This window comes from Pantherophis guttatus, chromosome 11 (genome assembly GCF_059756535.1).
Source record: "Pantherophis guttatus breed Tessera chromosome 11, ASM5975653v1, whole genome shotgun sequence".
Classification (NCBI taxonomy): Eukaryota; Metazoa; Chordata; class Lepidosauria; order Squamata; family Colubridae; genus Pantherophis; species Pantherophis guttatus.
In genome coordinates this window covers 21,830,507-21,853,650 of record NC_142073.1, presented here as the reverse complement: position 1 = coordinate 21,853,650, position 23,144 = coordinate 21,830,507, and the positions used below count along the sequence as shown (strand labels likewise).

The 23,144-nt window shown below is 41.8% G+C and overlaps 2 protein-coding genes and 1 long non-coding RNA gene across 3 annotated transcripts in view; 1 reads left to right on the top strand and 2 right to left on the bottom strand.

The window, feature by feature from the left end:
* Positions 1–10,810, bottom strand: part of SLC38A8 (solute carrier family 38 member 8) — a 46,100-nt gene extending 35,290 nt beyond the window's left edge. The window contains exon 1 of the mRNA XM_034425492.3: positions 10,679–10,810. Within this exon, the coding sequence (XP_034281383.2) occupies positions 10,679–10,736 (58 nt within the window). The 5' untranslated portion in view covers positions 10,737–10,810. The remainder of the gene's footprint in view (positions 1–10,678) is intronic.
* On the top strand, positions 966–23,085 carry LOC117670397 (uncharacterized). Its single transcript, XR_004592636.3, has 2 exons — positions 966–1,064; positions 22,306–23,085. It is a non-coding gene; the product is annotated as an uncharacterized LOC117670397 (long non-coding RNA).
* Positions 22,087–23,144, bottom strand: part of MBTPS1 (membrane bound transcription factor peptidase, site 1) — a 68,009-nt gene continuing 66,951 nt past the window's right edge. Inside the window, exon 23 of the mRNA XM_034425490.3 lies at positions 22,087–22,964. Within this exon, the coding sequence (XP_034281381.2) occupies positions 22,771–22,964 (194 nt within the window). The 3' untranslated portion in view covers positions 22,087–22,770. The remainder of the gene's footprint in view (positions 22,965–23,144) is intronic.

The window sequence follows — 23,144 nt, the reverse complement described above, 5'->3', positions numbered from 1 at the left end:
TAGTCCTTCTTTTCATTAGACTAGACCAGGGGTCTCCAACCTTGGCAACTTCAAGAGCTGTGGACTTCAACTCCACAGCTTGCTGGCTGAGGAAGGCACCCTCCTTTGGCTTCTGTACATCAAAGCCCAAATACTAGAGAAAGACAAGGCAGGAATGACCCTTTCCAATATCTTTTTTTTTAATTAAAAAGTTTTAAAAAATTTTTACACATATTTTCACCTTGCACCACTTATATTTTCCTTATAACCCACAAGTTTATATTTAATCTTCAACAAAACATTCTTTAATATAGGATTAATATAATTTAAAACAAAATATAAAAGTTTAAGTAATGTCCTTCTTCTAACCCATAAACTTATATTAAATGATCTGCACCTGTCCATAACTTTTACATCCCCAATATATATATATATATATTTAATCTTTCCAATATCTTAAGATCAGCGTTTGTGTTCCATTTCTTCTGGCAGGCAAAACCTTAAATCCAAAGTGGGATCTGGGACAAAAAAAATAAATAAAATAAATAAAATAAAAGCAGATGAGAAGTTGACCTATAGCTGCCCCAATGAGTCCTCCTCAGTCAATCCAGCAGAGCTTCTATAGCAGTGTTTCTCAACCTTGGCCACCTGAAGATGCGTGGACTTCAACACCCAGAATTCCCCAGCCAGCTGGCTGGGGAATTCTGGGTGTTGAAGTCCACGCATCTTCAGGTGGCCAAGGTTGAGAAACACTGCTATAGGCAGCCCACACCCAAAGAGAAGCTTTGAGGGATTGGTGTTTGGTAGCTTCCTAGAGTTTGCCTGGTTCCTAGAGATGTTTGCCTGGCATTGGTGAAGGTAGAAAAGGTGGAGCAGGTGCCCTCTGACAGGAGGATAAAGGGAGGCGGGTCATCTCCTTGGGGATTCTGGTGGCTTTATGACTTCACACCTGCAGGCTAAACTGTCAGTTGCTGCCAGTTAACAGTTGTCAGAGTAAAGATGCCTCTCAAGGGGCCAGTTGGTCTTCAGAGAAGCTCCTGGACTCTGGGGAACCGTCCCTTTTTTTGTAACCAGCAGTCAGTGGGGTAAGTGGCGCTCACATGTAACACCTCTTCTACGCGAGCTGCGCTGGCTTCCGGTGGCCTTCCGAGTGCACTTCAAGGTGTTGGTTCTTACCATGAAAGTGCTCCATGGCTTAGGACCTGAGTACTTACGAGACCACCTGCTGCAACCGATAACCCCCCACCAACCAATACGCTCTCACAGAGTAGGCCTACTCATAGTACCATCATTAAAACAATGTCGTCTAGTAGTTCCAAGGGAGAGAAGCCTTCTCTGTGGGGGCACCTACTCTTTGGAACAAAATACCCCCTGGAATACGAATAATCCCAGATCTTCGCACTTTCTGACGTGCCCTGAAGACCTTTCCGTTTCAACAAGCAGGGCTAGCATAAACAGCTAAATTCTATGCCAAGGTCTTAGCAGATACACCAAGTTGACTCAATTTATTATTTACTGTTTATAAAAAAAAAATTATTATATGTATATGAAATCTTATTCTGTTCACCGCCCTGAGTCCTTCGGGAGAAGAGCGGTATAGAAATTCAATTAATAATAATAATAATAATAATAATAATAATAATAATAATAATAATAATAATAATAATAATAATAATAGAGTTTGGGTTGGGTTCAGGGTGAGGGTGAAGTTGAAGTTGAGAATCAGGATCAGGATAAGAGGGAGAGTCAGGGAGATGGAGAGAGAGGAAGAGGGGGCACGGAGGAGAATAGGGAAGGGGAAGAAAAGGGGGATCATGAGGGGGAGGGTTAGGGAGAGGAGAGGGAGTGGAGTGGAGGAGGGGAGTGGTAGAGCAAGTGGTGGAGGAGGAGAGAAAAAGGGAGGGAGGGGAAGATGGGGAGAGGGAGAGGAAGAATGGGAGGGTGGGAGGGAGGGGAGGAGGCAGTGGGACAGGAATGAAAGGGGGAGAGTGTGGGGGAGGGGAAAATGGAAAGGCAGAAGGGGAAAGGGTAGGAGTGTGTGAGGGGGAGAGTGAGAGAATGGGAACTGGAGAGACGGTAAGGGAGGGGCATAAAGAAGGGGAAGGACTATGAAGGGGTCAGGTGAGGAAGGAGAGGAAAGGAGGGGAAGAGGGGAGGGGGAGCGAAGGGAGAGAAGAAGGGGAAGGGTGGGGGAGAGGGAAGGGAGAAGGAGGAGAGGGGGAGGGATAAACGGGAAGTGAAGGAGATAGGAAGGGGAAGGGGAAAATGACAGAGGGGAATGGGCAACGGGAGATGGGAAACGGGAGAGGGAGAGGAGGAGAGTGAAGGAAGAGGCTAGATATTTGAAATAAAATTTGGGAATTAATTATAAGGATTCTTCTCATGGGAGATTGGCTTGTTTTTAATATAAAAGAGGTAAACAATTTCAAAAAATAGATATTAGAGAGAACTTTAATTAAAGAACTTAATTAAAGAACATGAGCCTTGGTGGTGCAGCGGACTAAAGTGCTGTTAAGTAGCACCAGCTGCCTGCAATTACTGCGAGTTCAAATCTCACCAGGCTCAAGGTTGACTCAGCCTTCCATCTTTCCGAGGTAGGTAAAATGAGGACCTGGTTTGTGGGGGCAATACGCTGATTTGTATAAAAAAGAACACCACTTGGGGGGGGGGGCGAAAGCCCTACTAAGCAGGTATATACAAAAGTAGGAAGGCTATTGCTTAACCCATTGTAAGCCGCCCTGAGTCTCCAGAGAAGGGCGGCATATAAATCGAATCAATCAATCAATCAATCAATCAATCAATCAATAAGTAAATAAAAAGACTGAATGGCTGGCATAGAATATTATAACATTGGAAATACTGAAATACTGAAAGATACTTTTGAAAACTGGAATCAGAAGTTAATATTGACAATGTCAAGAGTGATGTTTGCTTCTATGGATAGACTGTGCAAAAAATGTTTTGACAAGACAGAGTTGACACAGGGGGTAAATCTACAAACAGAAGTTTACACAATGACATAGAAAAAGATGTTTCACTGGGCATATAAAAAATAGTTAATGCTGATTAAACCAGTTAAACTGAACCAGTTAATGCCAATGTTAATCAAAAGTGAATTACGAATAAGCCGAGTAACCTGGATAATTCTTTTATATTGGATTTACAAAAGAGATTTTCTAAAGCTAAGTTGAATCTTGTGAGGAAGGGTAAAAAAAGAATGAAAAGAAATTGAGTTCTAGAACATTACCTGAATGTTGAATTACTTGAATGGAATAAAGATTAAGACTGTTACGAGTACAATGAAGGAATTTTACAAGTTGGGTTTTTTTTATTAAAGGAAAAATACGTATGTTATTTCTGGCAACCGTTAATGAACTCTTGACACCAAAACTGAAGTGATGATATTTTATCAATTTGTTTGTAGATAAGAAATGAAGAGATCATGGTTAGAATTTAAGAGGTCGTGAAATGTTACTAAAATTGTTATACTTGTGATGAAAACCTGGGAATATATATTTCTTTCCTTTTCCTTTTTCTATATTCTTATTTTTCTTTCCTTTGTAGGAAGTTAGCACCTACCCCTCTCCTAGAAATATGAAATATTTTAGGAGATATTAAAAGGGCAGAATATTTCCCCTAAAAGGGAGGCAGAAACTCAGCCCCCCCCCACCTTTGTCAATGGGCCATTAAGGCCAGTCTATTCAATATAACAAAGATCTACGTCCTTCAGGCAGAGCCATAGTAGGAATTGCCCAAAGCCCCTTCATTACATCATCACCCAGCAAAAGTCAACCAAGCTTGGGACTCAAAAACACAACCTACAAAGTTACCCCTGCATGGCCTCATGGGAGTCTGACAATCAATCAGAATACCAGCTCAAATCCAAACGCCCAGAGAGGTTATAAAACTCAGGCACTCTCAGCATCTCTTCCTTTTTTCTCTTCACCCAAGATCTTCAAGGCATGTGATTCTGTCTACGGTTAAAAACTATCTTTCTAAGCAGCCACCATGTTTCCAGTGTCTTTCTCCCCACTTGGAACTGACCAGTGATGGGTTCCTCCCGGTTCGGCCGAACCGGTAGCGGTAACAATATGACGTCACCGAACTGGTTCTTTTTGTTCAGGAGCTGGGCCCTCCCACCACCACCACCCGCATTATTCTTACCTTTTATTTGGCCCCGCCCCAATCTATTCGCTGCCTCCCGAGTCCCAGATGATCGGCTAGAAGGAAAAAAGCTGTTTAAACTCTTGCCGTGGAGCTTTAAAGGGCCGCCCTACAGCTGATCAGTGTTAAAAGGCAGTGTGGTGGTAGACCGGTGCCTGCAAAAAACAAATGGGTAGACCGGTGCCTCCAAAAACAAATGGGTAGACCGGAACGCTCCAAGAACAAATGGGTAGACCAGTACAGCTCTGCAAGCAGTTAAAAGCCTGGTAGACCAGTACATCTGCTAAATGCTAAAGAATTGTCACGTGACCATCAAGCCATGCCCACAAAATAAGCCACACCCACAGAACCGGTAGTAAAAAAATCTAGAACCCACCCCTGAACTGATCCCAGAAGGACATGGCTTCCAACACCTTTATATATTTTTTTTCTTTTTCTTTGTACCTTCTAAGCTTCCTTTAGCTTGTACAGTATGGCAATTATAATCTTTTTAAAAATTACTTTTAAAAAAATACAGCCCTTAGGAACTTCTTCCTCTACATTATTTCTACTTGTTTACCAATAATTCTCAGCACAATAGCGTAATTTAATTATAAGTAAAACTCTACAAACTGTCTTCTCTAATATTAGAGAAAAGATCCAAATATGACGGGAATTAACCCCCGTCCTTTTTTCACACAAAATTAATGAAGTGAAAATGGAAGTGTATGATGATGACAGTTGCCTCTTCATCCTTTTGTCAGAATAGAAAGAAGCAAAGACACATAATGCTGAAACACGGTTTATCATGATGTGCGAACCAGTGGTGGATTTAGCAGAGTATTATGTCTCTCTGTGGGATGCCCGTCTCACTCAAGGAATACATGTGCCGACCTATTTTCTTCTCATGCTTTTTTCACTCAAAAATACGGGGATATTTTCTGCACCGCTGTTTTTATGACGGGATCCTGGAGTGACTTCTGCTGAGTCTGCTACGCATTGACATTGCGGTTGTACATGTCTTACTTGCGCAATGCTGTCAAGGAGAAGTCCCCCGGATTTTGTACGAACGTGGAAAATCAAGCCAAGGAAAGGTTCAAACAGCTCTGTGAAATAGCAATGGCCAAAACGGAGTAGTCAATTCCCGGAACGTTCTGTTTCTTATGTACTCCATCCAGAAAGGACCACTCTTAGTATTTTGGGTATGGCTCAGACCTTCCGTGGACAGGGAGATGGGTGTGGCATTTGGGGTGTGGTCTGCTCCTGAAAAGGGCCTATATTCACAAGCCATTTATTTGAATCAATCAATCAATGAATCAATGGGACTATATTCAGGAGACCCTTATTTGAATGAATGAATGAATGAATGAATGAATGAATGAATGAATGAATGAATAATAAATCAACCAACTAATCAACCAATCAACCAATTAACCAACCAGTGGGACATATTCATGAGCCACTTCCTGTTCTAAATACTACATTTCCAGAAATACGCAAATCATCATTAGGGCACTGAAGTGAACAGGTTCTAGATCTAGAAGAAACGGGAACCTGCTAAGAATGACCATTCTTTTGCACTTAATTACTATGAAACTAAGGAAATTGAAATTGACTTGATCCTGAAGTTCACCAGGGGAGGGGGGAGAGAGAGGGAGACAGAGAGAAATACACATACATGAAGGAATGGAATGGAATGGAATGGAATAGAATAGAATAGAATAGAATAGAATAGAATAGAATAGAATAACTTTTTATGTTTTCACTGTATAATATATATCACTGTAAGACACACAGAGTTACACTATGGTAGGATGGGCGGCCAATAAATTTTAGAAATAGAAACGGAAGGGGAAGGAGGAGGGGGAAGGGAAGAGGAAGGGGAAGGGGGAGGGGAAGGGACAGGGACAGGGACAGGGACAGGGACAGGGACAGGGACAGGGACAGGGACAGGGACAGACAAGACAAGACAAGACAAGACAAGACAAGACAAGACAAGACCTTGGAGCAGTGAGCAAAAAATTTAACTATCAGTTCTATGGACGTGGCTTGGTGGGCATGGCAGGGGAAGGATACTGTAAAATCTCCATTCCCACCCCACTCCAGGGGAAGGTTACTGCAAAATCCCCATTTCCTCCCGATCAGCTAGGACTCGGGAGGCAGAGAATAGATGGGGGCGGGGCCAGCCAGAGGTGGTATTTACCGGTTCTCTGAACTACTCAAAATTTCCGCTACCGGTTCTCCAGAACTGGTCAGAACCTGCTGAAACCCACCTCTGCCTTGGAGGTCTTCTAGTCTAACTGCTGCTCAAGGAAACCCTATACCATTTTAGACATAAACTGTATGATGGGCAGCTAAAAGGTTAAAATGGACAAAAGAGAGAAGATGATACATAATTTTGAGCAATGGGCAAAAGATTTAATTCCAGGCCACTTTATATCAGGCATAATACATTAAATGATGAGCCCTTTCATCCCAGCTGTCAAGAGATAAAAGATTTTACCCTGATTTTTATAATTACGTCAAGCCGAAGCTCGGTATGAAAAGACGTCTGCTTTTTTCGGGATCCTTTCATCAAATACCTTTTGCCTTCATCAAACTGTCTAATCTCTGCTGTAATCCCCAAACAGATAACGATGCACTGAGTAATTTGTACAGGTTTTCTGCCCTTCGATGCTCACTGTCCCATAATCAACCTTTGTCTATTCCATAATCAAGCTGGGTTAAAAAAGAAAAAAAAAATCAGATTCACCCCAACAGGATTCAAGAAACCAAGACGAAGATGAAACACATTTTTTTAGACTTTAGAAAGACGTGGCGGCTTTGGTCGTCTGCCAGAGAGAAAAGCTCTTTTTTAAAGCTCTAACATTGAAGAGTTTTAATACAGGGCAGAAAAACGGTGTGTGTGGGAGAATTTTAAAAGGAGCATTCTGATTCATTTGCACCAGTTTTTGGACTCAGTTTTTCACGCTTTAGAATATATGGCTCCCCTTCTTCGCAAAAGAGAGAGAGAAACGCAGAAGGCAACAGAGACCAAGATCAGAGAAAAGATGCCAAAAAGAATTTGGGGTGGAAGTAATAAAACCAATGAATTCAGTGGGTTTTTTTTAAAAAAAAATAAGTGGATGGATCCTATGTCGGAATCACTTTGTTCCTTAAATTTCAAAGATGCTTAAACTGCCGATGCTTTGCAGAGAACAAAGTGTGCTTTGAAAGTTTTTGCGGACTATGAGTCACAGACAGCGAACGGAAAATTTAAGTGGAGGGACCAGGTGAGGTTAAGATTTGGAAGATGTTTTTCAAATCAGGATCGGTATGAGATCGTGATTGGGGTAAAAAAAAAAAGTGTTTTTGTTTCGTTTTGTTTAAAACTTCACGCACACTGCACAATTCCAGTTTGAAGACCTCTGCCCAGGGGTGAAATCCAGCAGGTTCTATCAGGTTCTGGAGAACCGGTAGCAGAAATTTTGAATAGTTCAGGGAACCGGCAAATACCACCTCTGGCTGGCCTGAGTGGGGTGGGAATGGAGATTTTGCAATATCCTTCCCCCAAGGAGATTTTGCAGTATCCTTCCTCTGCCACGCCCACCAAGCGTGGGAATTGAAGTCCACAACTCTTAAAGCTGCCAAGTTTGAAGACCTCTGCCTTAAGAGAATCATTTTTGCCTTTTCTCTCCTGCACGTACCATATTCCACATTGACGCTAAAAGATCCCCAAACTGATATTTGCACAGATCCTTGCAAACCTGCTCCTAAATCGAAACTCCAAATATCAGACCACCATGTAAATGCCATCTGACCTTTTAATGGCTGATCTCCAAGTCCGTTTTAATTTCCGTAATGCCCCGGAGACCCTAGTCTTCCAGCACGGTGACAAATTTAAACAGACATTATGACACATTTTAAATGGCAGCTTCTTATCGCCCTTGAAGGCCTTACCGTCAAATAAATCTCAAGAGGGCCATCAAGAGAAGATCCATTACAAGGAAGAGAACAGAATAACAGAATTGAAAAGGACCTTGGAGTTAAAGCCCCCTCAGCCCCTCAAGCAGGAAACTCTATACCAGTGATGGTTAACCTTTTTGTTGTCATGTGCCAAAAGTGCGTGCATGCGTGCGCCCACAGCCATAATGCAATACACATGAGACACCCACCCTATAAGTGACCCTCCCACCTGCACATGCGTGTGCAACACCCACGTTCCCCCCACGCACCCCATTTTGGGCCTAATACGCCTCCCTGCAGCCTTTTGGAAGCAAAAACGGGGCACGGGGTGGGGGCCACGCCGCCCCCCCACCCTGTGCCCCATTTTGGCCTAGTACGCTCCCCTGCACTTATAACCCATAATGCAATGTGCATGCGAACCCCCCCCTTTGCGACCCCCCCCCACCTTACTCAGAAGATCATAATGAATACAACATTGTGTAAACTAGCAGAATAAGAGAATTGGAAGAGATCTTGGAGGTCTTCTAGTCCTCCTCACACAGAAGACCCTATACCAGAGGTCTTCAAACGTAGCAGCATTAAGACTTGTGGAGTTCAACTCCCAGTATTCTCCAGCCAGCATAGACCTCTTCCCAGGGGTGAAATCCAGCAGAACCAGTAGCGGAAATTTTGAGTAGTTCAGAGTACCAGCAAATACCACCTCTGGCTGGCCCGAGTGGGGTGGGAATGGAGATTTTATTATTTATTTTATTTATTAGTCCAATTTATATGCCGCCCTTCTCCGTAGACTCAGGGTGGCTTACAATGCATTATAGCAATAGCCTTCATACTTTTTTGTATATACCTGCTTAGTAGGGCTTTTGGCTCCCCCTAAGCGGTGTTGTTCTATACAAAGTTGGCTTATTGCCCCCACAATCCGGGTCCTCAATTTACCTACCTCGAAAGGATGGAAGGCTGAGTCAACCTTGAGCCTGGTGAGATTCGAACTTGCACTAATTGCAGGCAGCTGGCAGCTAAGTGCTAGCATTTAACAGCACTTTAGTCCGCTGCACCACCGAGGCTTTTGCAATATCCTTCCCCCGAAGTGAAGTGGGGAATGGAGATTTTGCACTATCCTTCCCCTGCCACGCCCACCAAGCCACAGCCACAAAACCGGTAGGGAAAATTTTTGGATTTCACCCCTGCCTCTGCCCTATACCGTGTCAGACACGTCCATTCTCCTTACCAAACTCCAGCGATGAAGCATCCACAACTTCTGAAGGCAAGCTGTCCCACTAATTAATTGTTTTCATTGTCAGGAAATTTCACCTTAGAGGATTAAAAAAAAAAAAAAAACACGAGACCCATCCTGGATTTTAACCTATAAAGATGTACAGAGTTTAGTACCAAGGTACATTCGGGGGCATCGAGTCATCTGATATTAATTATACAGGGAAAATTGCTGATTATCATCTCTCATTACCCCAAAATAAGTTGTTCCTCTAAGAGTTTCAAAACTCTTGTCAGTTTAAAACTAAGAAAGAAATAAGGGCATATTTGCTAAACACGGCTTTGATTTCACCTTCAGGGTGAATCGTGTTTCCACGGAAATCTGGTTTTACCTAGTTGTGAAAACCGGTGGTATAATACTCTGGATTGCATTTGATTTGGCCGGATGTCATTGCAAAGTATAAAGTCCTTACTAAAAGACAATCCCGATGAATTAAGAGAATATTTGCTGCCAAAGTTAGAATATTTCGGACATGTGATGCAATACGCAGAAAAATACAGCTTCCTTCATTTAATCCTCCAAGGAAAGATTGAAGGCAAACGAGGTCCAGGCAGAAGAAGAACATCATGGCTTCAAAATCTAAGAAACTGGTTTGGACAAAACTCAGCAGCAATTCATGCGGCTGTTGATAAAAATAGGATTGCCAACATTGGATATGGGGGGGAGGAGGAGGAGGAGGAGGAGGAGGAGGAGGAGGAGGAGGAGGAGGAGGAGGAGGAGGAGGAGGAGGAGGAGGAGGAGGAGGAGGAGGAGGAGGAGAAGAAGAAGAAGAAGAAGAAGAAGAAGAAGAAGAAGAAGAAGAAGAAGAAGAAGAAGAAGAAGAAGAAGAAGAAGAAGAAGAAGAAGAAGAAGACGACAGAGGAGGAGGAGGAGGAGGAGGAGGAGGAGGAGGAGGAGGAGGAGGAGGAGGAGGAGGAGGAGAAGAAGAAGAAGAAGAAGAAGAAGAAGAAGAAGAAGAAGAAGAAGAAGAAGAAGAAGAAGAAGAAGAAGAAGAAGTAGTAGTAGTAGTAGTAGTAGTAGTAGTAGTAGTAGTAGTTCAAGGAGTAGAGAAGAGCAGCAAAGATAATCAAGGGGCTGGAGACGAAACTGTACGATGAATGATTGAGAGAACTAGATATGTCTGGCCTAACCCTAACAAAGAGAAGAGTTAGGGAGGACATGAAAGCTGTCTTCCAATACTTGAGGGATTGTCCCAGAGAAGAGGGGGGCGACCTATTCGCCAAAGCATCTGAGGGTAGGACAAGAAGCAACAGGTGGAAGCTGGTCAGAGGAAGATCCAACCTAGACCTAAGGAGAAATTTCCAGAGAGTAAAGAACAAATTATTCAGTGGAATGACTTACCTCCTGAAGTTGTGGGTGCTCCATCATGGAGGTTTTCAAGAAAAGATTGGACAGCCATTTGGAAGAAGGTCTCCTGCTTGAGCAAGAGGTTGGACTAGAAGGCTCCTCCTAACCTTGTTTTCTATGCAAGACAGCTCCTTTTTTCAACACAAGAGTTGATGGCAACCCTGAAAGCATTTAGATCCCGGTTCAAACCTAGTGACATTTTCTGTTGTGTACACAAGTTACACAACTCGCTATCTACAAGAACAATAGGCTATTTAAAGGAAAGAAAGAAAGAAATCCGATGTAGCTTAAGTTCCCCTCATAAATCTGTTTCCGCTAATACCCACCTCTTCATCTGGTTTTTTCATTACGTATCAGAATAACCATGGCAACCTTTCTTCCGAAACTTTGAAATGACAAGGTCTGTTTGCACACATTGCAAGGACCTTTGCCACTGTTCCCTCCATTATCTCTTACCTTCCTGATTGCCCTCATGATTCATGATCTGGTATCTGATGACCATGGTTGAATCTAAACACTTGAAACATCATTGGAGCTTCTGGGGATCTCTCTTTGCCCATGAACACTTCTAAGCGCACAGCTGGAGCATTTGATCACTCTAGGGCAGGGGTCTCCAACTTTGGCAACTTTAAGCCTGTAGGACATCAACTCCCAGAATTCCCCAGGCAGCAAAGCAGAAGTCTGGGAGTGGAAGTCCTACAGGCTTAAAGTTGCCAAGGGTGGAGACCCCTGCTCTAGGGGATTCCAGATGTGTGCCATCCAGCTCCCAGAATTACTCAGCCAGCATAGACTCATAGGGCTCAGAGGTCTTCTAGTCCAACCTCCTGCCCAAGGCAGGAGACTTTATACAAATGGTTGTCTAGTGTTTCCTTAGAAAAATCTCCAGCGATGGAGCACTCATCACTCTGAGAGGCAAGCTGTTCCATTTATTAATCTGGATCCCAGAAAATTTTGAAAAATTTCAAACAGCTGTTGGCAGCTCCCCAAGATGCTGGAGTCTTCCGAGAAACTTAAAATCAAAAGGAAGGACTTGGGAATCCCACTTTATTGCACCAGTAAAGGAGAATATTTGCAGTTCAGGATTGAAGTGAAGACAATATTCAAATTAGATAACATCTCGTTTGCTCTGGTAATGTTAACCTAGTTTGGGCAATGAAACATCTGCAAGGAATCCACCAAGCTCGGAGAACACTGAGGAGACCTCAATATACAATATTGTCTGGAGAGATGCCCACACAAGAGTGCCCACACAAAGGGTGGGTGTTAAAATTGCAATTAAAAATGTAATTTAAAACAACTCAATTCATAACTTTAAAATTGTTCAGAAGCTGAAGCTGTCAAATCTTTGTCACCCCATTGATCGTCAGGGTTCTCCTTTCTCCATTAGCATTTTTGGTTACAATTTTAAAAGTGAATCAGTAGTTATGTGAAATTCTCAGCAATTAATTAATTTAACCCTCAGTTCCTGAACCCCCATCCAAAACACACACACACAGAGTTCCATCTGCTTTTCAGGCCTAGCTATAAAACTCTGCACGAGTCAATGAAATCCTACAGGATTCAGAAATCGGCTTCAGTCATTTGTAGCAGAGAATAAAAACAATGATTTAATATAATTTGTGATCATTGCAAGGAAGAATTGACACCAGGAAAATCATGGATGCTTGTGCAAAACTGTTAAACACTATTGTAATTATATGAGCTGCTTGTCACATAATATACAAGGTTTCCTTCAGGGGTGAAATCCAGCAGGTTCTGACAGGTTCTGGAGAACCGGTAGCGGAAATTTTGAGCAGTTCGGAAAACCGGCAAATACCACCTCTGGCTGGCTCCAGAGTGCGAGGGAATGGGGATTTTGCAACATCATTCCCCTGGAGTGTGGTGGAAATGGAGATTTTGCAATATCCTTCTCCTGCCACACCCACCAAGCCACGCCCACAGAACCGGTAGTAAAATAAAATGGATTTCACCACTGGTTTCCTTATAAGTCTATCCAGTTCAACATTGCTAAACCATTGCTAAAATGTGACCTTTTTCCTTTCTCAAGCCTATTTAGATATGCCAAGAAGTTCCACCACAGACCTACCATTTCTTTGTGACAAGATATCTTTTCACAAGACTAAGTATTTCCCAGCAAATGGTCAAATAAGCCATACTTAAGACCATTTTACTTTTAACAGGTTCCTCTCGATGCACACTGTCTTTCCAAGCCACCGTACACAATGTTTTCCCTTGGCATGCCCGAAAATCCTGCCAATTGGCAGATTTCAAAGCAGAATGTACAAACACTAATCTCGCCATTAATCCCAACATTAAAAATGCACAATAAAAAACAAAACAAAAAACAAGCACATGAAAAATTCCTGGAAGGAAGTAGCAACCAGGGTTTCGCATGGATTTCGGTAGGAAAATTTCCAAATCAAAGAGACCGTTTTCCATGCAGGTCCCGTCTTCAATATTTTCCCAGTCGGTCAATTCTTACTGTTGGCCCAGTTGCAGTGCAAATCTGAAAGTTCAGGCTGATCATAAAAGATCCAAATTGGCTCTCAATTAACTTTTTCAGTGTTTTAAAAGCCAAGGATGCGCCTTAAATCAGACTTAAAAGGGTCTCCTTAAAGAGCTTGGGTCTTCTGCTTCGGAGTGCCAGATGTAGAAGACAATATTTACTTACCAAAATAAATAACAGAGTTGAGAGGGACCTTGGAGGTCTTCCAGATCAACCCCCTGCTCGCAGGAGACCCTATCATTCCAGACAAATGGCTGTCCAGTCTCATCTTAAAAACCTCCAGAGATGGAGCACCCACAACTTCTGGAGAGAAGCCATTCCACTGATTTGTTTTCATCCTACTGTGATTCTGGAGCTCAAATCGTTCTGTATCATTCTCTAATTTTATCTCCAGAAATAAAAATCCTGTTGGGCTCCAGGGAGGAAAACTGAGGTTAGTGAAGTCCAACATTTAAATAAATACACAGTTCTGAACCTGAGACCCAGTGGTGAAATCCAATTTTTTTTTTACTACCGGTTCTGTGGGCATGGCTTGGTGGGCATGGCAGGGGGAGGATACTGCAAAATCTCCATTCCCTCCCCACTCCTGGGGGAAGGATACTGCAAAATCTCCATTCCCACCTCACTCTGAGGCCAGCTAGAGGTGGTATTTGCCGGTTCTCTGAACTACTCAAAATTTCCGCTACCGGTTCTCCAGAATCTGTCAGAACCTGCTGGATTTCAACCCTTGCTGAGATCTTCAATAATGGCAGCCAACATTCCCACTTCTAAAAGTTCCTTCAAGACAAACTCACCTTCTCCTGACTTCATAGACTTGTTCACATACGGTAAGTTTTTTTGGCAGGAACAAAAAAAAAAAGCCATTGTCTTCTCAGGAAAGATATTTTTTTTCCTAACTTTTCCCAACTTCCCAAGCTAGGAAAACCCAAAGGATTTTCTAGCACACTGTTGTTTTTTTTGAATTTTTTTTTTAAACAAAACATAAAAATCCATCTTCCATTAACAATTACAAACAGTGTGTCGATCGGTTACAAATCCTTTGTGCTTCGTCCCCATATTCATATTTTACTAAGTATCCAATTTCTCATATTATCAATCTAATATATATCTTTATATCATTATCATCATTTGTCATTTATCTAACAATGGCATTATCATTCCAAATTTTTTTTTATCACATATTATATTATAATATTGATTTTACAATTCATATTTCATTTCCATGTTTTAGTATCTAGCCATCGGTAAAATAACTCCCATATCTTATAATATTGTTTATCTTCTTGTTCTCTAATTTCAAATGTCAATTTACTCATTTCAGCGCATTCCGTGATTTTCTTAATAACTTCATCTTGCATTGGCATTTTCTCATTTTCCCAGTTTTTAGCAAACACAATTCTAGCCGCTGTCAATACATTCACAATCAAATATCTCAATTCTCTGTTATATGTTTCTGGCACAATTCCTAATAAAAAAAAAATATCTGGTTTAAAGTCTATGTGTTTTTTTTTGTCATTTTTTCCAACCAGTATGGATTTTAGTCCAGTATTTTTTGCCTAGCACCCCAACCCCACAACCCAAGCCCACAACCTGGCTTAGATTTGGGAGACCATCCAGGCTCTGTAAAAGTTTCCACTTCTAATTCATTTTTGAATACAAATAAACCTGTTCCCTTTGACTCCGTTCCCCTGCTTAGGAAGAACTGTGTTTTGAGGAACTGTTTAATTGGCAGCAAAATATAAAAATACCACTGAAGAGAAATGTTTTAAAAAGAAATTTCCTATCAAAGCCATTCAAAGCACCACACGTTAAAGAGAAGGCACTTACGTGTTCGAACACTACAGCTTAACAACAACAACTGAGTTGGAAGGGACCTTAGCGGTCTTCCAGTCCAACCTCCTGCTCCTGGGCCTACTGCAAATCAAGCCTAACCAAGACCACTGTCCTTTTCACACCTTTTCTTCTCGCTCATCCCATCTTGGAAGCACCATCCAACGTTCCTAGAAACAAAGTTGAGAGTTTCTCCATGGTCCTCCTGGAGTCCTTGCGTTTGCTTCCCAAGCTGGCCACTTACAAGAGTCCACCCATCACTCAGACCAAGACGGAAGACCAAAATTGGACAGAGAAGGAGGAGGAGGAGGAGGAGGAGGAGAAGGAACTCCTAGACAATCAAAGTGCTGCACCAAAGAGAGAAAAAATGGCCACTCTACCCATGTTGAGGTTTGTTAAGCTGCTCCCAATACCTCCTCCCTGGCATCCAGAAGAAAGGATTAAAGGAAACCCTACCTAGAAGCTTTCTTTGAAATGGAATATTTAGAGCCGGGAATTAGTTGGATATTCTCGCTTTCTCATGCTGGCTTGGCTTGGCTTGGCTTGGCTTTAGGGTGGGGGGTGAAGAAGAAATCTCAAGTTGCAGTCATAGCCACTCCCTTCCTCCTGCCTTCAGGTTTGTGGATTTGAAAGAGGCTCTCAAGAGTTCACACACCCCACCCTTCCTCAGCTGAAGCAACTTGTCAGTTTAATCCTCAATTAGCTAACACTCCCCTCTCTTGCAACTCTGGCCAGATCTGGGTTACAGGCTCAATCAGTGGCTTGGAAAGACAATGTGTTATCGAGAGGAACCTGTTAAATGGTTGTTTCTCTTAAGTATGGCTTATTTGACTATTTGCTGGGAAATACTTAGTCTTGTGAAAGGATATCTTGTCACAAAGAAATGGTAGGTCTGTGGTGGAACTGCTTGGCATATCTAAATAGGCTTGAGAAAGGAAAAAGGTCACATTTTAGCAATGGTTTAGCAATGTTGAACTGGATAGACTTATAAGGAAACCAGTGGTGAAATCCATTTTATTTTACTACCGGTTCTGTGGGCATGGCTTGGTGGGCGTGGCAGAAGGATACTGCAAAATCTCCATTTCCACCACACTCCAGGGGAATGATAGAATAGAGTAGAGTAGAGTAGAGTAGAGTAGAGTAGAGTAGAGTAGAGTAGAGTAGAATAATAATGAATAGAATAGAATAGAATACAGTAGAGTAGAATAATAATAAAGAATAGAATAGAATAGAATAGAATAGAATAGAATAGAATAGAATAGAATAGAATAGAATACAGTAGAGTAGAGTAGAATAATAATAAAGAATGGAATAGAATAGAATAGGAATAGAATTAGAGTAGAGTAGAGTAGAGTAGAGTAGAGTAGAGTAGAATAGAGTAGAATAATAATAAATAGAATAGAATAGAATAGAATTAGAGTAGAGTAGAGTAGAGTAGAATAATAATGAATAGAATAGAATAGAATAGAATAGAATACAGTAGAGTAGAATAATAATATAGAATAGAATAGATAATAGAATCTGTCAGGAAATTTCTCCTTATTTCCAGGTTGAATCGCTCCTTGATCAGTTTCCTTGTCTGGCCTTTGGGTGCCTTGGAAAATAGCTTGACCCCTTCCTCTCTGTGGCAGCCCCTCAAATATTGGAAGACTGCCCCTGGTCCTCATCTTCACTAGACTAGCCATGCCCAGTTCCTACAACGGTCCATTTTATGTTATATGCATCAGATTAGAAAGTGGGAAATGGTGAGTTCTAGTCCCACGTTAGGCATGAAAGCCAGCTGGGCGATCTTGGACCGAGTCACTCTGGGCCCAATCCACCTCACAGGCTTGTTGTGATGGAGAAAATAGGAGGAAGGAGTACTGTGTGTGTTCCCCACCTCGAGTTACATGTACAGTAATAAAGATGGAATAAACATCAATACTTTTTTTTTTATAAAAGTAATGTAGATTTTTATAAGTAAACGTACCGGTAGATGTCAAGACTTAGGAAAAAGTGCAGAGAAGAGCAACTAATATGATTAAAGGTCTGGAGACTTAAAATATATGAAGAACGGATGCAGGGTCTGGGTCTGGCTGGTCTAGAGAAAAGAAGAATTAGGGGTGACAAGATAGCAGGATTCCACTATTTGAGGGGCTGCCACAAAAAAGAGGGGTCAAATTATTCTCCAAAGCACCGGAGGGCAGGACAAAGAAACAATGGGTGGAAACTAATCAAGGAGAGAAGCAACCTGGAATAAAGGATAAACTTCCTAACAGGGAGGACAATTAACCAGTGGAACAGCTTGCCACCAGAAGTTGTGGGCGCTCCATCACTGGAGGCTTTTTAAGAAGAGACTGGAACTGTCACTTGTCTCAATGAAATAGGGTCTCATGCTTGAGTAGGGGGCTGGACTAGAAGACCTCCAGGGTCCCTTCCAGCTCTATTCTATTCTGAATGAATGAATACCTCCAACTAAACAATTGAACTTGTATTATTGGGGGATTAGCCAATTCTGCAAATCCTGATCATTTACGGCTGTGCGAGTGGATGTTTACAGAGCAAGAAGATGGTGCAATATATTTACTTCATGGCATCATTGCATAGATGGGGGGGGGGGATTTGCAAATTAAGGTTCTGATGTTTGCCAAAGTTAACGAACTGATGATGTTACCTTAAAACGCTACTGAAACAACTTGGAGAACAATACAACATTACACATATTCACCACCAGCCCAGAATATTTCCAGAATAGTCAGGACAGCTGTTTTCAACCTCAAAATGGCCCATCTGAACTGCATTTTGAATTTGCAACGGTTTTACATTCCACTAAACTTGTTGCAATTTATGACACTGATTTGTGTGGTTCTTCAAATGAAGAAAAATCCTTGCTTGTCCTCCCTGAAGTTCTGCCAAGAGAGATGCTGGTTGCTGTGGTAATTCTCTCTGCTGTGACACTTCAAAGGGCAAAAATCCTTTCGGATTAATTTAGCCTTCCCCAAAGCGTTTTCTCCAGATAGACTAATAAATCCCCAAATTGCACAGCTATAATAAACTTGGTTAATTTGAATTCTAGTTAGCATTGATAGAGGCTTAGACTACTCTGCAAATTCTGACAATTTATGGTTGTGTGAATGGATGTCTCCCGAGCAAACGAGAACGTGGTGCAATTCATTTGTCTCCTACCATCATTGCATAAATGAGGGAGTTTGCAAATTAAAGTTCTGATATCTAAGATCGAAGCCAGTGACACGTTTGCCAGCTGTTTAAGGTTCCTGTGTTGTGCACAGGACACAAACTAATTTAATTCAGAAAGACCAAAAGCAACTCAAGCTTTGCTTTTTCAAGGCGCTTTTTCAAGAGGCAATTCCACTTTCTGGTTTTTTCTTTTGAAGACGTTTTGCTTCTCATCCAAGAAGCTTCTTCAGCTCCGACTGGATGGTGGGGAATGGAAGGATTGATATTCCCTGCAGACAGAGATGGTCATTTGCATCCTTTTAGAGGGTCGTTGAGGCCACTTGGAGGTTTGTCTGTGTCCTCAGGGTCACCTGAGTGGTGCAAGTGGTTCCAATTCTTGGAACTCCTGAAAGGATTGTGTTGTAGACACATTCTTCCATTCCCCACCATCCAGTCAGAGCTGAAGAAGCTTCTTGGATGAGAAGTGAAACATCTTCAAAGAAAAACAAGAAAGTCCAATTGCCTCTTGAAAAATACACCTTTGGGACTACCATGACCCGAGAATCTCCATAGACATCAGGTTTTGCAAGCACAATAACTCAATGGGATTGGGACATGGTTTCCAAAATGGGGATTTATACTCACACCTAACCTTGATTTAAATATAAAAAAAAAGGTGACATCCATCACTGTGGGATGAGGGACCATCAGTGTGTTGATGATACCCAACTGTACATCTCCACCCCTAGTGAATTAAAGCAATGATGCTGATACCAGTGGGGTCCTTGGAGCTCCCTGAACTTGGTGCTTTTCTGGCAGACGTTTCATTATCAAACTACCATATTTTTCAGAGTATAAGATGCATCTTTTCCCCCCTAAAAGGGGGTGAAAATTTAGGTGTGTCTTATACACCGAATGTAGCCCCGCCCACCCACTGGCCCCCACCCTTTGGCCTCTGCCTTCCAGCAGTTTACCGCCTTGCAGCAAACAGCAAGAAGAAACAGCTCCTTTCAGCTTCAGCACAGCCTAATTAGCACGAATTGATTGGATCGGCCTCCTGACTCTCTGCTGTTTTGGGTGGGCCTCTGCTGCTTGCTGCAAGGAGGTAAATTGTTGGGAGCAGATTTTTTTTTTTCCCCTTGTGCTAATCAAGCTATGAAGAAAAAGAAAATAAAGCAGGCTGTTTGCTGCGACGAGGCAAAATTGCTGGGAGGCAGAGGCAGATTTCTTTTTCTTGTTTTCCTCACCAAAAAAGGTAGGTGCGTCTTATAGTCCGAAAAATACGGTAAGTAGAGTCATCAGTGCACCGAGGACATTACCTAGTTTGGGTAAGGGATGTCTACAAGAAAACCACTGAAAACCAGGTCTTCACTTTTCGGAAGGCCAATAGGGTGGGTAATGCTCCTTTATATTTTTAAAAAATTGCTTTAATGGGGGTTTTTGTTGTTGTTAGTATTCCAGTTAATAATCTGTATTTTTTTTTTTTAAAACCGTGTGTGCCATCCAGAACCAGGCATGCGAAATGGGTGAGCACCATGCACGGGTTGAACAATAAAATGGATAAAATCCCACTGCCACTTTTGTGCTACGTAAAGAAATTTTATTTTGCTTTGCTTGAAAATACTATCAGTTGGTTTCATCCGGGAAGGCTCAAATTGTAGAATTATGACGATGAGGAGGAAACCCATTCTCTCTTCTCTCTCTCTATATATATACCGTATTTTTCGGACTATAAGATGCACCTACATTTTTTGGTGAGGAAAAGAAGAAAAAGAAATCTCCCTCTGCCTCTGAGCAATTTTGCCTGGTTGCAGCAAACAGCAAACAGCCTGCTTTACTTTCATTTTCGTTTTCAGCATAGCTTGATTAGCGCAAGGAAAAAAAAATCTGCTCCAGCAATTTACCTCCTTGCAGCAAGCAGCAGAGCCCTGTGCAAAACAGTTGAGAGCAAATCAGCTGAGTCGGGAGACCAATCTAATCAACTTGTGCTAATTAGGCTGTGCTGAAGCTGAAAGGAGCTGTTTTTTCTTGCTGTTTGCTTGCAAGGAGGTAACTGCTGCGAGGCAGAGGCCAAAGGGCGGAGACCAGCGAGTGGGCGGGGCTACATTCGGTGTATGAGACGCACCTAAATTTTCACCCCCTTTTAGGGGGGAAAAAGGTGCGTCTTATACGCCAAAAAATACGGTATATGCAATTTCATGTTATTTATCCAAGGATGTTTATCTAGTTCCTTCTGGAAGGGGTCTCTGAGTGGATTAGCCAGGATCATTAACCAGCAAGGCGGTGGCTACATTCACACAATCCGCCCCAATGATAGTGCTACAGGTTGTCTTTAGTGCATGGGAAAGATAGCATTTTTAAGCCTTGGGAGATTCTCACATTTCACATGATGTTGGTGTTTTTGCAAAGACCAGCCATGTGGTGTGAAGACATGACACAATTTAGCAGAAAAGCGAGGCACAGGCAGAGAGAGAGTCGGTAATAAGATAAAGGCTTAAGTCCCACCACTTCAATCCCTCTGAATTCCATCAAAGCGTGAAAGAGCCTTAATAGCCCTTTAGGGACTAATTCAAGACACATATTTTTGTAAACCAGACTAGATGGAAATTCATCATCCTATTTTTTTTTTTTTTTCCCCACAGGTCTGAGATATCTTCCTGCTCATCCCATTCTTTGATATACTAATTAGCTCCTGAAATATTTCTGTCACCTTAGTTTTTGTTTCTCTTTAAAAACGGATAAGGCTCCCGGTTTTATAGATTCTCACTCTGGAAATTGTTCTCAATGAGACTTAAGAGGGACTGTCTTTTGCTGAAGCTGTATATGTAAAATGTTCAGAAATGGTCACGGGGGAATAGGGGACGTAGAATAGTTCCCCATATTATTTGACTTTCTCCTCCTGTGAGGTTCTTGGTGCTATCTGAGCTTGGTTGCTTTTTTGCGGACGTTTCATTACCAAAGTATGTTACATCATCAATGCTGGAAAGGGAGTGGGGTTTTCTCCCTGTTTAGATACAAGTAGCTTTCCCTGCCAGTATTGGTGAAGGGCTGTTTTCTTCTTGGTAGTTCTTGGATTAGGCCATTAACATTTTTATTGAGTTATAAAGTAATGTAAAATACAAAATTTTTCTTTTATGTACACTGAGAGCATATGCACCAAGACAAATTCCTTGTGTCTCCAATCACACTTGGCCAATAAAAAATTATATTCTATTCTATTCTAAAATACAGAGTAAATAGGAAAGCAGTGAGGAGGATAAGGGGAAGGAGAAGTGAGGAAAGGTAAGAAAAAGAAGCATTGACTTCCAACTCTCTGTTACAGTAAAATAAGGCATTAGCATCAAATCACAATTTTTTGCTTTTATTTTTATGAAAAAGCAGAAAGTTGTGATTTGATGTTAATGCCTTATTTTACTGTAACAGTCGGAAGTCAATGGTTTTTTTTTCATCTTACCTTTCCTCACTTCTCCTTCCCCTTTTGCTCCTCACTGCTTTCCTATTTACTTTGTATTTTACATTACTTTATAACGCAATAAAAATGTTAATGGTAGTTCTTGGATTAGGCCGTTGTCCCACCTATACTGACAGGCCAATCCAGTTGTATATAAACAGGGAGCAAACCCCACTCCTAGCACTGATGATGTAACCTAGTTTGGTAATGAAACATCTTCCAAAAAAAAAACACCACCAAGCTCAGAGAACACCAAGCACCACACACACTTCCTCCTCCTTTTCGCAAGTCCCATTCCCTTCTAGCACTGATGCTGTTACCTAGTTGGTAATGAAATGCCCGCAAGAAAACACCAAGCTCAGAGGGCACTAAAAGTCCCACGGTTCCAATCCTAAACTACATATAATTTCTCCTATCAGCACTTTCTCTTTCATGTAGTGTAACGGGGAAAGCTGCCTCTTTGTTGTTTCCGTTTCAATAGAGATAGCATATTTATTGAAAAAAAATTTATCCACCAGCAACGGTGAAATCATGCTGAAGAATTACAAAACCCTCATGGTAAGTTGCTTTTATAAAAAATAAATGAAAGGACTACAGGTCCGCACTGATCAGACAAATCAGCCACACCGATTTGCTCCTACTTTGTTCAAACTGTCGGTTTCTTTCTCATCCTTACAGGAGGATGACCTGAGTTCTATTTGTCTTCATAAAGAGAGAACATAAAATTTTTAAAAAAGGCACACCATTCAGGGGGAAAAAAAAAAATGGTGCCGCCATCCGTGAGTCAAGAGCCTTGATGAGAATCTTCCCCTGGTCCCTTCTGAAAATAAATACAGAAAATAGCCTCTAATGAAAAGGTTTGGTCAATGTCAAAAGGAAAAAAAAAAAAGATGATGATCTTGCCAAACTCAGAAGCAACTGACTCCTTCTTAAATAGCGTTTAAGCCTTTGGTTAGTTCAGCTACTGAAAAATAATAGCGTGGGTTTTTTTATAAATCTGAAGATCGTCCGTGGAGACCTCACTTGCCAATCACCCAAGGCAAAAGGAGATGGGTGCTCGGTTCAAGGACAACGGTCTTCAGCAGTCGATCGCAATTCCACAAAGCAGTCAGGGAAAAAGCGATCCATCTTTGGCTGCAGCAATCAAACGGAGGGCGTCTTTGGAAGGTGGCCTTGCTGTATGATTTGTGGCCGTTTGACTCGAAGTTTCCGTCTCTTTGGCCTGCTCTTGGACTTGATTTGGACCACGAAAAAGGCCAGGACCACCATGGCACCGAGGAAAGCGAAGACGGGAATCGTCCCTCCCACGTCCTGATTGTAGCGTCCGGGCATGATTCCTGCAAAGGGAAGCAAAAAAGGTCCACGTGAAAAATCCACAGGCAAAATTTATCAAGTCTTTCCAGGAAATAACATTCCATTTTTAAAGCCTTTTTCATAAAGAGATGCTTTTATTTGCAAGGCGTTGTATTATTGATTTATTGCTTCGATTGTATATATCATATAAATATATCATATTT